Here is a 17,002-nt window from a genome sequence, read left to right on the forward strand (position 1 = left end):
ATTTAAACGCATAGGTAATTTAATGTTTCAATCCTCTAGATTATGCGGCAGACTCAAACTCCGTTTTAATTTTACAGTTATAAACGTGGGAAGCTCTTTCTAGCACTCATCAGAAGAGAACATAAGATCACACCTAATTATACATTTGTAAACAATATTTAAAAACACCTTCCTATAGTTGACGACAGGTCGACATGGCAATCGGGGCATGAGGTGAGCCGCGGAGGCGGGGTCTCCCCGCACACCCGCACAGTCCCCGCGGCGTCTTAGTCTTAGTGACGCACGAGTCCGTATCGACCGCGTTTGTCGATTATAATCTCGCTCACATAATTTATTACTATTGTGACCTAACCTTGAAAATGAATATTGGGAAAAAGACATGGGAATGGAAAATGAAATGGAAGATTTTATTATAAAAGTCGGAGATACCAGTGACGAAGATTCTTTAAGTTTTTGTAGCGATACGTTAGATGATTCAGATGAATAAATATTAACTTAAATGAAAACGTGGTATTATTTTATTCACATTTTGTTACATACATAATAAAAATATATCGATATTGAAAACGTCACGTCACTAGAGAATTGCCATGTCGACCTGTCGTCTACAGTACCTACCTAATTATAGAAATTGTTTATTATAAAAGGACGCTACACACCAACACAAGACAATAACAAAATTTTAAATTTTCAAAAAACAATATTAAAAAAGGCAAAAAGGATAATCGTCGAAATGATGGTTTGTGGTTGGTGGTGGTGGTACCTACACCTATTGTCTGGACCCTGCTGAGTGAGTCATGAAAATAGTCCTTGTATCGTGTGGGTTGTGAGGTGAATTACCAAACCCATCAACCCTGGTGTCAGGGTTACTATTGAACCGCCAAAGGCCCCTGACATGGCTCATGTAATGACTACTTACTTACAACAGTAAGTAGTAACCGGGATCAACAGCTTAACGTGCCTTCCGAAGCACAAAGCATCTTACTTTCGGACCATCAGGTGATCAGCCTGTAATGTCTTAACCAAACTAGGGATCACAAAGTGATTTTTGTGATACGTGATGTGTGTGACGTGAATTATTGTAGATTTGCCGCAGATGCATTAACTACTTGGCCGGATGGCATTAACTACTTGGCCGGATGGCATTAACTACTTGGCCGGATGGCATTACCTATTTGGCCGGATGGCATTAACTACTTGGCCGGATGGCATCAACTACTTGGCCGGATTCACTTCTTGGCCGGAACAATTTGTAAGAATTTTCTGACCTTTATTAACTAGTTACCCGATATCGATGGCGAGGCTGACCGGTATGTCGAAGAACGAGAATGCGGTGACGATGTCCATGGAGACCATGATGACACACCCCATCGTCAGGATACACATCACGCCATTCCACGCCACCGTGTCGGGCAGGTCGTACAGGAACACGAACAAGCGGTCCGTTGTCATCCACATCGGGTATGGGCCCTTTTGGGGAAATGTATGTGGGATATAGAAATAACACGGGATATTTTAAATATCTTTACTTTTTTTCTGTAGCCTAATTGTGTGTCTATAGAGAACCGGAGAGGAAATATGATTGGCCACCTGATACGACACGATTCATTTATAACAAACATTATAGAAGGAAAAATTGAAGGGAAGAGAGGAAGGGGTAGACCTAGGATAACATTTATGAAACAAATAAAAAAGAAGGTCGTGTCGTATCGGGAGGTGAAGGTTTTGGCGGGAAGAAGAGAGGAATGGCGGTTACTCCACCGACAAGAGCGCAGCTCTTAAATAGAGAGAGAGAATTGTGTGTCTAATGTCCCACTGCTGGGCAAAGGCTGCTGGGCAAAGGCCTTCCCCATCTCTTTCCAACCCTCCCTGTCTTGGGCATCGTTCCGCCAGGTGTGCCGGAAGGCATCCAGCTCGTCCCTCCACCGTCGTCGTGGTCTATTTTAACAAAGTCCTCTGACCCAACCGACATCGCACCATAGACTAGACTCGCCTCTCTTACTTTTTAAAACCGCCTTACCTACGTCCCATACATATCCCGTGTTATTTCTCTATCCCAAATGTATAATGTATATTTAGTATTAACAAATATACATGTAGATATGAACTTAGACCCTAATTCCTAATTGGGTGGCAGAGCCTTATATACATAAACACATACAGCCTTATATAATCAGACAAAAAGGTTGCAGTCACTTTTGGTAGAGATTAGTAGGCAACACAAAAAAACAACTAGCTGTAAGACTACTACCACATCGGAAGCTGTAACGCTGAGGGATACTGCCGAGGGAACTAACTTAACTTAGCGTAACTTTTGGGAAAAACCATTTGTCTAGGTAAGGTAACCTACATCTTAGCCCAAACACCTCCGCCAACCCGCTGTGGACCAGCGTAGTTTTGTATGCTCTATACCCCCTCCGGTTGATTTATGTCTGTAGGCTATTTACGTACTTATGTGCGAAGTTCTGAGTTGATTATGCGTTGACCAACTGCATCAAATCAAGCCTGGGGCCTTATTTTTGAACCGCACGCCTTCAACTCACGTGCGAAACCATATTATACATGTCTCATCTTGCAAATAACAAGTTATGTGCTACGTGAAATGGGTATAGATTTTCGAACGTGATTTGAAGGCGAGCGATTCAAAAATAAGGCCCCTGGTGAGACTTATTAGGCCGGGACTCCCCCAAAGCGGAGATGTATACCGTATGCTGTGCGAGAAGAGATGTTTTTCAGCTCAGGTGAATCCACCGAAGCTGTGCGGAAATGCGTACTGTGTAGCAGAGATGTGTACTGACTAGCCTTGCGAGTAGCAAGTACTGACTAGCACTGCACACCACTCATATATCTCTTGTCTCTGCTGTGCGTCGTCCACGCATACCTTGTGAGGTCTCCGCTTCCATCGAGCCATGCAAATATTACATCTCCGCAGCGATCTTCACTGCAGCTGATATAATAACGCAATTCTATTGGTTGTTTAAAAAACGTCTCCTCTCCGCTCGTGTCGTCTCCGTTTTGGTGGAGTCCCGGGCGTACTGATCCACCATAGACCCCTGACAAGACTCATGTGATACGTCTGCGTGGACAGCATTCGCTGCGTCTATTGATCGAAGCCCCCGATGGTACCCCAAAGCTCACCTCATTCTGGTAGACAAAATACTGAAAGTCGAAGTCCTTAGGACAACTGCTGGCGATCCTACTGGCTCGAGCGTGAGAGACAGACATTTTTACTTTATTATTATATTAAAACTATATAAAAACCAACTCAGTGCCTCTTAGGGCACGCCCGCGTAGCTGAACATATTAGGTTTGAACTATTAACTTAATAAAACTTATACAATATTCAGCTCAATCAGATACTAAATTCAGAGACCTCGTAAATAGAATAATATTTATTTTATACAGACTGTCAAATCAAGGTCTGATGTCAAAATAAGTATTCTGTATTTGAACAAGTTGCTTCTCTATCATCTTCTCCATAAAGGTTAGTGTTCTTATGACATCGTGTTACTGAATAGATTCCATAATACTGTATTTGAGTAGTAGATAGATCAATTTTAAAGCTGAAGCTTCCTAACTTCTTTGCTAGGCGCAAGTCGGATTTCGATAATTTTAATTATGCATGAGTATTTTTTTATATTATTTAAAATCAGAAACATCATATAAAAAAAGTTTAGCACGGTTTATTCAAACGAAAAACGGATTTAAAGTACTTTCCTCCTAGCAATCTCGTTTTAGACGACGCTACACATTGACGTTATCGTACACGCGCATCTGTGTGTGCGACGTCAGACGCCATATATGATTGAAGACTAAAGTAAGACCGAAGGGGGGTGAGGTAAACCTAGCTCAGCCGTTGGTGGGGAGCGGAGAGATGCCGTTCTATTCGTAGTATTATCGGTAACGTTCCAGGTGTTGATGGGGCTGCTTCGTTTCTTTAGCGCATCTGGGATGTTCGTGGCTGCGGGCGTCGATGGCGTCGTGCGCCGCGAACGGACAGCCGTCTCTGCTCTCTGTTCGATTGGGGACGAAAGTTCCTATTTGCGGCACTGCAGTGGGCTACACCCGCCCAAATACATTATAAGTTTTTGATATTGATGTGTTCTTTTTATTTTATATAGAAAAGTCATTTACTTACACATATGAGTCTATGGTTATTTGGAATAAAGATTTTATTTATTTATTTGTTACTCCTTATTTTATGCTGGAGCCGTACATCCAAGCATGGGATAACACTAGGATTAGAAGAGAGAGAAAGAACCCGCATAGTTAGCCCAAGCTCATCAGTCAGTGCGTTCATAAATAAACGTCATCATTAATTTTAAAATTCATCTGTCACGCGACTCACGCGTCGTTGACAAAGTGTTTTCAGTGAGTTTTCAGCGGCTGACCTGAAACTGTCACTTGGGAAAATTCGTGTCAAGTTTAACGGGTCGTCAGGTAGGTAGGTACATCATCACTAATTTAAGAGCCACGCTCTTGTCGGTGCAGCATTCTCCATGCTACTTTTTTAAGGGAAAATAGGACAGTGGTTTCCCTCTTACCTTCCGCCCCGCAGTACTCTGTCTGACGCGAGTGGGGTGGCGCCAGGAGTGGTTTTTTTGGAAGCCGTACTGGGACTCCAGTCCTCCACCTCTGAATAGTACCGACAGTTACTGCTGCCCTCTGTCAGATTCCAGGTTACAGTCCTTGCGACTTGCCCCTTCCGCCCTGCAGTACTCTGTCTGACGCGAGTGGGATGGCGCCCAGAGAGCCTTCAGCGCTCCACATTTGTCCGGCCAAGTAATTAATGCCATCTGCACCAAATAGGCACCAAATCTACAATAAGTCACGTCAAAAAAAAAAGAGATAACATACATCAATGCCTAAAGTAAAGGGTAAGTACCTAAGTAAGTAGGTACATTAGATAATTCTACAAGACAGCATTTTAAAACAACACCGCAGTTCAGTAACACCTTCATCGCATTCCAAATGCTTTTTTTTTTTATTTAGAGTTATAAATAAACGCGTAAATAAACGTAAGAGATCGTCGCACTTTGTTCGTCCCTCCACATAATGAACCTCCCTCACGGCGCGTCGACAATCGTGCGATATCAAATCGATTGACGACTAGAATTCATTCGAACTACCTGCAAGAAAAACAATACTCAAGACGTTTCGAAGGGCACGTTTAGCAGTCGATCTCGGCTACTATTAACTTAAGTAATTTCCGTTTAGCGATTTATGCGTTATCGCATTGTCAATGTAATTTTGTGTCGCATCGCGCCTAAAAGAAATATCGCCAAATCATACGAATTTATTACGTAAGTACGCATTTGCGATCTCCCTAGCGTTATTAGTTACTTATCACATTTTCACGGGGTGCGATAACCTAAACTGAATATTTGACAGTTCTGGTAGTTTCTTCTAGAAGCGATTCCCTGTTTGATTTTCCAACCCGCGAAGGGAAAAACAGCCCAATCATACCTCCGAAACGCAGTTTAGATTATGTTATAGTTGGTATAAAGTATAAGGTTTCTAATTCTAAATGGTAATGTTCCAAGTTCAAATTTTAAATAACGCGCTTTTTAGAACAAATATTATTATTTTTTTATTTAATCTAAACCTTGGCAAACCTTACAGCAATGCAGGCCGAGTTAACATACTTACACGTCGATTCGTCCAGTAATTTTCTTAGGTCGCTTAGTTATTATGTGATATCGACCGATATCAGCAATTCGATGCAATAGGCTACTTGACCTAGTCAAATGAGATACTTTTTTACGAAACGTCGGTGACGGACGACCTCCGTGGTCCAGTGGTTGAGCGTTGGGCTCACGATCCGGAGGTCCCGGGTTCGAATCCCGGTGGGGACATATCACAAAAATCACTTTGTGATCCCTAGTTTGGTTAGGACATTACAGGCTGATCACCTGATTGTCCAAAAAGTAAGATGATCCGTGCTTCGGAAGGCACGTTAAGCCGTTGGTCCCGGTTACTACTTAATGATGTAAGTAAGTAGTCGTTACATGAGCCATGTCAGGGGCCTTTGGCGGCTCAATAATAACCCTGACACCAGGGTTGATGAGGTTGGTAATGTACCTCTCAATCCACACGATAGAAGAAGAAGACGAAACGTCAAAACAAAAGTTTTGTTTGGAGTTTGTATGGAAAAACTGTCCTGTGACGTCATCAATATAAGCGGTCAAATGTAGTTCTCTTTGTCGCTTAATTCATAAATAAAATTCGAAAATATGTCGAAAAGTAAAATGAGATTGATTTTTCATCAACTTAGACGGACTTCTATTTCTAAATTAGCATTTTATAATTTATCTTTGACCCAGTCAAATACCCTATTTTATATCGAATCGCGTCGTGTGGAAAGTCGCATACGTCTGTCTTTTATTTTCATTTCCAACTGTCAAGTCGTCGGGCAAAATGTTTACGCGGTTTTTCTTCTGGAATAAATCCAAAAACTCGAGTACAAACACTTACGAGTATATTTAGAGTCGGTGATTGAATAATAAAAAACTACGGATGTTAAAACCGTCCAACATAAAACGAGCGTTTTGCTGTAGAAAATATATGTATTTAAAATAACCATTTTTATTATCCGTCACATTTGTTAAATTATGTTTCTTACTGGAATTATTCTGTAGTTTTTCCGAGATTTCTATGACGCGTGCACTATTTTTGTGCTATGTATTGCTATGCCAAAAAATCTTAGGTATAGGTAACGTAAGTACTAAGTAGTTACTTATTTTCCCACAAGTTACCTACTTAAGAAACATATGTATGAGTGACCCGCGGCACAACTGCTTTGTAGAACTGGTGGCATAACCAGGTTTTGGGCACAGATTAATATTATTATAGACCGGATACGGCTCACCACCTATCACGTTGGTCTAACGAAAACAGAAAGGTCGGTGAGGTGTGGGTACTTACTGCATCTTGCGATGTACCTCTGACTATCCCAATTGGGATATAGTCGTGACCTTATGCATGTATTTATTGTAGTTATTTTGGAGTCACACATAAATAAATAATAGCCTGATAACAGGATAGGTAAACCGGGAACTTAGGATGTCTTAGAACGATTTATTGGTGCGATAAAATAGACAAGACGATGACGTCGAATATATGCATTGCAGTCACGGTTTGAGCATGTTTTGAGTTTAACAGAAACCTTGCTGTAAAGCAAAACAGGCACATTAGTCAAAACGCCTGCTAAAGTATTACAAGCAAGTATTACTATCAAAGTAATTGCTCGAAATGTTAAAATCCAGAATGGTATAATAAATAACGAGAAAGTTTTCGTTTTCCAAACTGAACGTTATAATCTTCTTCTATCGTGTGGGTTTTGAGGTGGACGACCGACCTTGAAGTTGGCTTGTAAAAAGGTTTAATTTTAATAAAAGGTACCTGGGCAAAGACCAATACCTGGGAACCTGAGCTGGGAACGGAACGTAATAATGGAAACATCATTGTGACGTCATTCGTATTCAATAAACAAAGTACACCTATTTATTTTCGCTTCATGCCAACAAGCTACTTCATAACTCGAAAGTTTATGCGGACTTTTGAGTTAATTCGTTTGGGGTTCAGAGTAGGAGTCTACTCTGAGGGTGGGGGCTTAGATTTCATCATTCATTGTCATAATCTTTCATCATTTCATTAATCATCATCAAGAAAAAAATACATAAGACATGGCTGTATGGGCATAGTTCCCATTGCCCTGCCCTTCGGGGAAAACAAAAAAAAAGTGACGTCATTTTCGGTATGTCATTTTGACATTGACTTTTCGAGTTCGAAAAACATCGTTCGTTTGCCGAAAGTGAAAAAATCTGAACGTTTACCGTGTTCAGCGGTCAGTTTACTTGTTAATCTGTGAGTGGATAATGAGAAGACACTTGGCTGCTAGCTGATTTTGATGGGAGAGCGTCAGCGAGTGTTGACTGATGAGATGGCGACTACAAGCGCGGTCGCCACAATCCCCCCCCAACTGCAAGAGGTACGAACCATACACTTGCCTTATTTATTATTACTTCTTATCTTTTGTATTTGACACGTTAAATACTGCATATTCATTGATAACTGCCGTAACGCGATACCAGCATTATTCTCAATAGTTCCACCATGGAAGTTACTCGAAAGATTTGCTGTGTTTACAAGCCTCTTTATAGAGCGTATTCCACCAACTTGCCGGGTTTATTGAGCGATGTGAACGTCATTGACTTGACTAGGGTCATAGCGGGGCCCTTTTGTTCAATGATGCTTGGTGACCTCGGGGCCAACGTCATTAAAGTTGAGAGCTTAGACGGTGATGAGGCTCGGAAATGGGGCCCCCCTTTTATCAGCGGTACGAAGGATTCTTTCTACTTCCAAGCTGTAAATAGGAACAAGAAGAGTATCTGTTTAGATCTGAAGGCAGATGATGGTAAGTCCCTTTAACATATTGTCCAAAGTTTAATGGTAAAGTAATCAACATGATCATGTAAATACTGTTGTCACGAATTCACTGTATGCTAAACATTAGCATTATTTTCAATATACAGGTGGTTAGTGACACCATACCGAATGAAATGAAAATGAAAAATGTTTTTATTACCAGAAAACAATACAGTGAGGCACATAAAATAGGATGGGTACTTATATTAAAAATATATCCAAATGAACAGAGGTTCCCAAACCAGGCAGATACTGAGGGGGATGGCTCTTGATTCATGTGGAAAATTCCACTTAAAATTAACTCAGAATCATGGTCTGAATCATCCCCCACAGTATTTGGTATGCTAACCTAATATTCAGAGAAACATGAAATAAATTTTTGACTTATTATTATTAGTAAACTGAAACTGAAAAAATTGTTTCATACATTATTTTTTATAAAAATAGTTTATTTATTATATTCTCTATTTATTATATTTATTATATACTGTTAGATAGCACATCACCCAAAGGTGGTATGGAGCATACACTGAGAAAAAGAGTAATTCGATTGCACAACATGTCCTTGTCTTAAAACATTTTGAAATAATCATATTTTATTTGATCATATTTATTTTATTTATTCTGTATATTATCATATAATTCCAAATATAAATTATTGTAATAAAAAAGTAAACAAATTTCAGGTAAAAAAATAATGTACGACTTGGCAACCAAAAGTGATGTAATGGTAGAGAACTTCATACCGGGAAAGCTGGACAGCATGCAAGTTGGGTACGAGAAACTGAGTGAAATAAACCCTCGGCTAGTTTACTGCGCCATCACGGGGTTCGGAAGCAAAGGGCCCTATTCTAAAAAGCCTGGGTAAGAGGAGCTAAATTACGTAATGAAAATAAAGTACTTAATGTTCCACAGAAACTGAGTCCAAAATGGCGTAACTTTTGTTATTGCTTCCAAATATTTATCGCCTAGATGGACATTTGCAGCACTAGGGGTGTTGCCCATGTGAGCCGACCTTGAAGAGCTTTTTTGCTTCTTTTTTAAGAGTATACTGTTTTTGTGTCCACACTACCTACCTAGTGCCTTAATTTCACATGTCAGTTTTTGTGCATCTTATACTTGTTTGTATGGTATAAAATCTGAGTATTCATAAATTTTCAGCTATGATGTAATGGCGGCGGCTATGGGAGGGTTGATCAACGTCACTGGTGAGAAAAATGGCAACCCAGTGAAGGTTGGTGTTGCCATCACCGACGTCACCACCGGTATACATGCTTTCGGCGCCATCATGGCTGCATTGTACCACCGTCAGAAGACTGGCAAAGGACAGAAAATAGATTGCGATCTCCTTTCTACACAGATAAGCAGCATGATAAATGTTGCGACTATCTACTTAAACTGTGGCATAGAAGGCAAAAGGTGGGGCACACAACACGCTAATCTGGTGCCTTATCAGGCCTTCAAAACTAAAGACGGGCAAATGGTGATTGGCGCTGGTTCCAATGCTCAATTTGCTGATTTGTGCAGATTGATTAATAAAGAAGAATTATTAAATGATGAACGGTTCACAGACAACTCTACTCGAGTTGTAAACCGTGATGCATTGATCGAAATTTTGAGTGAAGTTATTGAAACGAAGACGAAGAAAGAATGGGCAGAGGTATTCAAAAACGCGTCCTTCCCCAATGGACCGGTGAATACTATGAAGGATGTTTTTGAAGATGAACATGTTAAAGCTATAGGGCTGGTGAAGGAACTGCCTCATCCCATGGCAGGGTCTGTGAAGGTGGTGGGCCCTCCGACGGTGTACAGCGAGGGCGGCAACTACGCGAGGTCTGCGCCTCCCACTTTAGGACAACACACGAAAGATGTCCTCTCAAATTTCCTAGGCTACAGCGATCGTAAAATCGAGGAATTATTCCAAAATAAAGTTGTACAATGATTTTTCTAACAATTGGGTAGTATCCTCAGTCAAAGATAAATTATGAAATTCTGATTCCTAAATAGGTATCTAAGTACTGAATTAAAACTGCCGAAAATATTTTTTTATGAATTTTAATCAAGATAAAAGTAATAAATCCGACATTTTATCACGTTTTTCTATGGCGTCACAGTGTACTTTTCATACAAATTCCTTAATATTTTAGTGTTTTGATGTTTAGTAAAAAGTAACTGATTCGACTAGTTGGAAACTACCCTATTTTATTTTTTGTAATCTTTATATCATTCCATTTCAAAGAAACATAGGTACTTGACTGTGTCATTCCTTATCAGTGATATGAGAGTATGTATTTGTTTAAGAATAAAGAAGCAATATCATTATATAAAATATTTGATAAGAGATGAATTTACGTAATGTATGTAAATAAGAATTTGTTGTAGTGTAGTAGTATATGTATTTATAAGTTATGTATGATGACTAAGATAGCTTCGATTAATAAAGGAGTCTTGAGATGATACTCGGCTGTTTCACTCGTCCCGAACCTGACCTTATATGGCGAAAAGTATACATATTTTAATGTTGTGTATTTATTTTTTACTCTCATTAATTATTACATTTACTACACCTTAAGTTGAAGGTCAAGCTTAAGCATGATATACGAGTATACACGTTTCGTTTTATGAAGAAATGATACGTCGATGGTGTGAGTCGAAATGGTAGGTGTACCGGGCAGATACTAATAGGTATGTTTGCGATGGAAAATTCCACTTAAAAACTCCCCTAAAGTTGAAGTCCCACGCAATTAAAATAAAACTACAAATAAGCTATTGTACCACACCTCGCAACTTTATGTGCACTCGAATTCGAAAACTAACTTAAACTTAAGATATATTGTCGCTAACAGATGTATCTGGAATTGTGGCGAATCTGATTTGTACCTTTTGCTACTGTCAATAAGGCACAAATTAGTTTAAAATGCAGATATGTCAGTTTGCAAAGTCAGCCACGATCATAAACTGTGGTTCATACAGACACTTCAAACAACTTAGTTTTACACAGACACTACACATTGACGTTAGCGTACACGCGCATCTGTGGGTGTGACGTCTGACGCCCATACGATTGAAGGCCAAAGAAAGATCGAAGGGGGTGAGGTAAACCTAGCTCAGCCGCGGGGAGCGGAGCATTGCCGTTCTATACGTAGTATTATTCCTTGCAGGAGCCTGCTGAGCCCGTGGCAGTGATCACGCTGCGGCCGACGAAGCCACAGGAGCGCAAGAAGGTAGTCTGGACGGAAGACACCGTCGACAATGAGAACATGAACAAGAAGAAGTCGAAATGTGAGTGATTTAAGATACTCTGTGTGTGTGTGTGTGTGTGTGTGTGTGTGTGTGTGTGTGTGTGTGTGTGTGTGTGTGAGAGAGAGAGAGAGAGAGATAGTGTGTCTGTGTGTGAAAGAGAGAGACAGACAGAGTGTGTCTGTGTGTGCGTAGGTATTTATTATTATTATTTTTAGTTATGTTGGTATCATTATATGTTTATTGCACCATCCCGTGCTCCAATGCATAAACCTCTTTCACCCTAAGGTTGCCTGGCAGAAATTGCTGTTTAGCAATAAGGCCGCCTATTGTGCTTATGTTTTTATTCGTATGTTTATGTCCTTTGTATATGTCGTTGATTGATTGATTGACACAGGCTGCTGCATATACGAGAAGCCGCGGAAGTTCGACGAGTCCTCGTCGGAGGAAGACTCTGACGAGTGCGAGCACTGCTTCGGGCACGTGGAGCGTCGCAAGAAGCACACGCACACGCACCAACAAGCGTCCACTGCCGGCCCTGGGACCAGCACGCAGGTCTCCCAGATGCAGGTATAACTGGGTAGTTTCCTAGGTCAAAGATAAATTATGAAATTCTGATTGCTAAATAAAGACAGATCTAAAAATTTTACATTGGCCAATAACCCGACAGAATTAAGTTGACAGCACACGTCAAACGTGTTGCATACCAGCGAGATACCTTTTTAATTAGCCCGGGTTATTCATTCATTTACTCATTCTTCCTAAAATTAAGAGCTGTCAACAAAGACCTTGTGTAGAATAGACAGATAATATTTTAGAGTGACGATCAAACTATCACAGCTCTCTTTCTTCCCTATGGCAACAATCTCTGTGAAAAAAAGAAACAAACATAGACAAACACCGCTGTCTAGAACGTCAGTGTTGACCGTTTTGAGATGTTGTGGTAGCCAGCTGGATACCAAACCTGCCGTTAGTTTTTTGGTGTTTTGGGACGTTATTTTAACTTTTTATATAAAAAATCTGTGAAATAGTTATTCATTATGAACCATGGCTTGCGAAGCTATTGGTTGTGAGAGTAGAATGGGTGTTATAATGGAGAACGATCCAATTATGTCTCACCATGGGTAAGTTAACGACCACATAATACATGTTTGTGTGCAAGAAATACATTACCTGGTCTGGTTTTTGTAAAGTTTATTGAGCCCTAAACACGATGCAGACGCATATTTTCAGCAAAGCCGTCACATTTGTACAAATAATTGATTTCACATTTTACGTTAATCAGCTTTGACAGATCATGTACCCAAAGTATTATAAGTAGTGTTGTCCTTTGATGTCGATAACATAATATTATGTTTGAATGTAACATCTACATGTTGTGTTATTCTATTCACGTTTAATTTATTTTTCGACCTGTTTCCGATTTGGATGAATATTACATAAAGATATTGTATTTTCCAGATTTCCTAAATATCCTAATTTACGAAACAAGAAATTAAGAAACAATTAGATTCAGACCATGAAACGAGATGATTCTCTCTTCTGAAGGACGCCTTCTCCTTATTTGAGCCTGTGCTAATTACATTTCGATGTATCTTGCTTTCTATCGAGCAGGATACCAAACAAAAATATTACATAAAGATGCAGTACCAACAATATTCACTCACATATCTCACATAAGGTGAGTTTAAGTTTAGTTATAAGTTTATAGATGAATTTGCAGCTATTTCGTTTTTGTATTCTACATAAGCATGGAAAAAATAATTCAATACAATACAAATATTCTCTATTGCACAAAATAATTAGTATGAATAACTATTTTTGTAAGTACCTGTGATTATTCCTTCTATGTGCAATGTGTAAACATGCAATGGTTGTGTATTTGTGTGCTCCACGTTAATACGAGTATGTGCCATTCTTGCAGGTAAAGTTATAACGACCAGAGCCGACACTACACTTCTAAAGAAAGTGAACAAGAGGAAATATTTTTTTTTATCACCAAAAGTCGGAATTGTTCAGTGCTTCGTGGTCATTGTATTCTAACTATATTGAATAAAAATCTTATAAAGAAGTATTTGCTTTTATTCTTTAATCGCATTAAGATAATCCCCGAAATATACTAGAAGGTCGTTTGCTTCTTGTATCGAGAGCCGATTCGATTCCCGGTCAAGTCAATGAAAAACGTAGAAAACGTGTATTTAATTGTTATAAAATATTTGTGAATCAAGCATGATTTAGAGTGAAAACAAAACAAAGCGTTCTTCCCGGGGTAGGTATGTGATTTATAACAATCCTGACCTCCTCGGCCATAACACCTTGCGAAATGACATAGATTCAGAAATGTTAACTTGACCTTTAACAAGTTTGTCGATGATAATTGCGTTGAACAAGTAAATCGTTTTAACTAATTTACTTGTGGTTCTACCCACCCAGATATGAATACTAGGTCGTTATTTCTGTATTTAATTAATCATTCAATTTGTAAAGTATAAATTTTTAGATCTTGGACTAACATGAAATATTTAGCCGATAATAATGTCGATAAAAACATGGAACGGCACTAGTGGTCTTGATACAAAAACATATACACTAGGTACGTTTCTATAACAAACCCGCTACGCGAGTACAAAAGACGTACCGACGATAGTATATTTATCTCTTTTTAACTTATGACGGCTCATATGAGTGCGAAAGACAAAACCTATGTTTTTCTTTCGTCTTAAATATGCTCCGTCTATTCTATACAAGGTCTTTGGCTGTCAATCATCCGTCCCTTTCCTTTTCGGTGGATAAGAAAATGACAGGTTTAACTTAAAGTAAAATTAGGAGGTGTCTGCAGGAATCGGGGCCAATATGGCTGTCAAAATTAAGGAACACTCAACAGTGCTGCCACCTACATTTGAGCTTCTCGTTGTTATCCTCATTTTCTATTTCGACTTGGAAAAATACACTGCAATTGTAAATCTTGAATTCTCGCGCTAACCGGTTTCATCAAGTATTTTTCTTCCCCATTTTTTTATTTTCCTTATAAACAATTATAAGCTTATGACTATGTTCCCAGCTGGGGTAATCAGAGGTTATCATCGCAACCTCGAACCATCGTAAGATGAAATAAGTACCCACACCTCACCGAGCTTTCTGTTAGACCGACGTCACAGGTGGTGCGCCGTATCGCCGTCTATAATGGTTTAAGATAAATAAATAACTCATTGGCCTACCAGTACTGGGGTTTGAGAAGCGAGAGACTTACAGTGCAATTTGCATTAACATGTATACACTTTGGTACCATGTCACATTAACTTTTTTGATAAATTGAACTGTAAGTCTCACTAAATGTCAAATATGTTAGTGCGACAGAGTCCTAAAGTGGGTACATTATACCTATTGCTCATGACTGTACCAAAATGTATGCATATAGATGCTCGTAACCGTACATCCATATATCCATATATTTTTTGACAGGAGGAGCCCCCGGAACCGACGACGACGGTGGCGCTGCAGCCGGCGCCCGAGCCCGCGCCTGCGCCCTCGCCGCCCGACAAGAAAGACCCTACCTCCTAAGTAAACATGCTGTATTCTATTGGACCTATTAGGTCACTATTTCTAGGATGTATCGAGTGAGTGAGCAACTGTTCCTCTGATTATAACACTCCTTGTTCTACTTAATTCTGGCCGGGTGCTCTTGTATTGTCGCAACCGACTAGAACAACGGAATAGAAGAAAAAGGTTGGAAAGGCCAAGGGATAATACACTTGCCACTTGTAAATCTTTTTTTTTTCGATATCTTTCAGTGGCGGATAAATAGTGAGCCTTCGGGAATAAAGGCTTCGTGGTGAGCAAAAATCGCTGCTTAAGGAAATAGGATAAAACCGAATATGAAGTTGAATTTTGAAATCATATTTCCTCAAATAATTAAAATGACGTGGTTTTCAGTGGCAATTAGCCTGCCCCTATTACAAGGGTCCTAAACATAGCTGGCGAGGAATGGGTGTGTATATTAGTATACCTTTGCCTACATCTCTACTCCGGAGGTACAAAAGTTATGCTGTGTTTTTATTTCCTCCAGCGGCGATTTACGTCCCCCATACGTGCAAGTAGCTGGCACACTTAATAATAATAATTTGTTGTCAAAACAGTGGATACAATTCTTTCCTTAAACATAGCTTAGTATTAGACACAGATATAAATAGGTAGGTACCATAGCTGACTAAGTATAAAAATACTTGTATTACAGTCTATGATGCCTCTCTCATGGATATTTATGTTATGTTAAGCCAGCTAGTATACATACTTGTTATCGAAACAAAGAAATGGGTGAATATCAAAATGTGCCAAGTTTGGTGGCGAACTGTCATATAATTTTTTCGTGAAAAATTGGGTTCCGACATGAAAAAGGATCCTTTTTATATCCTTTTTCACGTCGGAACCGAGGATCCTTTTGAATCTTTTTCATGTCGGAACCCAATTTTTCACGAAACAATAATATGAAATTTCGCCACCAAACTTGAAATTTGATATTCACCCAAATACAGAAGTTTTTAATTAATGGCTTATATAAAACAAAAATATTACGTGGCAAGTGTATCCCCTCCTTAACATACCGGCCTGTCCACCAATGATTATGATTACAACAGGAGTTTATAAGTCAAGCATTTATGTGTATAGCAATAATATTCCATAGCAATAACCACGGAATAGAAGAAAGTTGGAAAGACCCTAACGCATATTTTGTATGAGAACCGCTGTCGCCGGTTCAACCCCACTCTTACTACTACTCCTGCAAACAGATAACTATGATAGCTCTTCTGCTTCTTAAATCCCATAGCCACTTTACAAGCAATGTGTATTTTAGAAAGAAAGGAAGAAACGTTTATTATAAACGATGTCACTAACACCCTGTATATAAAAATATTTACAGATAAGTACCTACTTTTCATGTACGGTTGATATTACAAAGATGTACAATCCCCAGCAAGTTGCAGATAAGTTGCGAGACGTCAATTTAGCGTCAATTATAATTCCACATATTATGCGTCTGTTTATTTAATTTACCTTTGCCTTACAGTGAAAACCGCGTCCGCGCCTTTTTGATAAAAAGCACATTCTATCACTTTTATCAACAAATCTTCAAAAGTTTGGTTAGGACATTACAGGCTGATCACTTGATTGTCCGAAAGTAAGACTATCCGTGCTTCGGAAGGCACGTTAAGCTGTTGGTCCCGGTTACTACTTACTGATGTACGTAGTCGTTACATGAGTCATGTCAGGGGCCTTTGGCGGCTGAATATTAACCCTGACACCAGGGTTGATGAGGTTGGTAATCCAGCTCACAACC

General features: G+C 39.4%; 3 protein-coding genes and 1 long non-coding RNA gene across 4 annotated transcripts in view; 3 read left to right on the top strand and 1 right to left on the bottom strand.

Moving 5' to 3' along the window:
* The window catches only part of LOC126367521 (uncharacterized), a 47,476-nt gene extending 44,565 nt beyond the window's left edge, over nt 1-2,911 (bottom strand). Inside the window, exons 1-2 of the mRNA XM_050011074.1 lie at nt 2,825-2,911; nt 1,286-1,470 (exon numbers count right to left, since the gene is read on the bottom strand). Of these exons, the coding sequence (XP_049867031.1) occupies nt 1,286-1,470; nt 2,825-2,911 (272 nt within the window). The remainder of the gene's footprint in view (nt 1-1,285; nt 1,471-2,824) is intronic.
* Nucleotides 2,912-7,769: 4,858 nt separating this feature from the next.
* LOC126371074 (E3 ubiquitin-protein ligase PPP1R11-like) lies at nt 7,770-16,700 on the top strand. Its single transcript, XM_050016264.1, has 4 exons — nt 7,770-7,990; nt 11,589-11,709; nt 12,065-12,237; nt 15,130-16,700. Exons 1-4 carry the CDS (start codon nt 7,910-7,912, stop codon nt 15,226-15,228), a joined length of 474 nt encoding a protein of 157 aa, XP_049872221.1. The 5' UTR covers nt 7,770-7,909; the 3' UTR covers nt 15,229-16,700.
* Nucleotides 8,019-10,886, top strand: LOC126370567 (succinate--hydroxymethylglutarate CoA-transferase). Its single transcript, XM_050015508.1, has 3 exons — nt 8,019-8,416; nt 9,114-9,291; nt 9,589-10,886. Exons 1-3 carry the CDS (start codon nt 8,116-8,118, stop codon nt 10,367-10,369), a joined length of 1,260 nt encoding a protein of 419 aa, XP_049871465.1. The 5' UTR covers nt 8,019-8,115; the 3' UTR covers nt 10,370-10,886.
* Nucleotides 12,260-13,741, top strand: LOC126371189 (uncharacterized). Its single transcript, XR_007566981.1, has 2 exons — nt 12,260-13,348; nt 13,592-13,741. It is a non-coding gene; the product is annotated as an uncharacterized LOC126371189 (long non-coding RNA).
* Nucleotides 16,701-17,002: the final 302 nt, after the last annotated feature.

Source organism: Pectinophora gossypiella, chromosome 1, assembly GCF_024362695.1.
Source record: "Pectinophora gossypiella chromosome 1, ilPecGoss1.1, whole genome shotgun sequence".
NCBI classification, from domain to species: domain Eukaryota; kingdom Metazoa; phylum Arthropoda; class Insecta; order Lepidoptera; family Gelechiidae; genus Pectinophora; species Pectinophora gossypiella.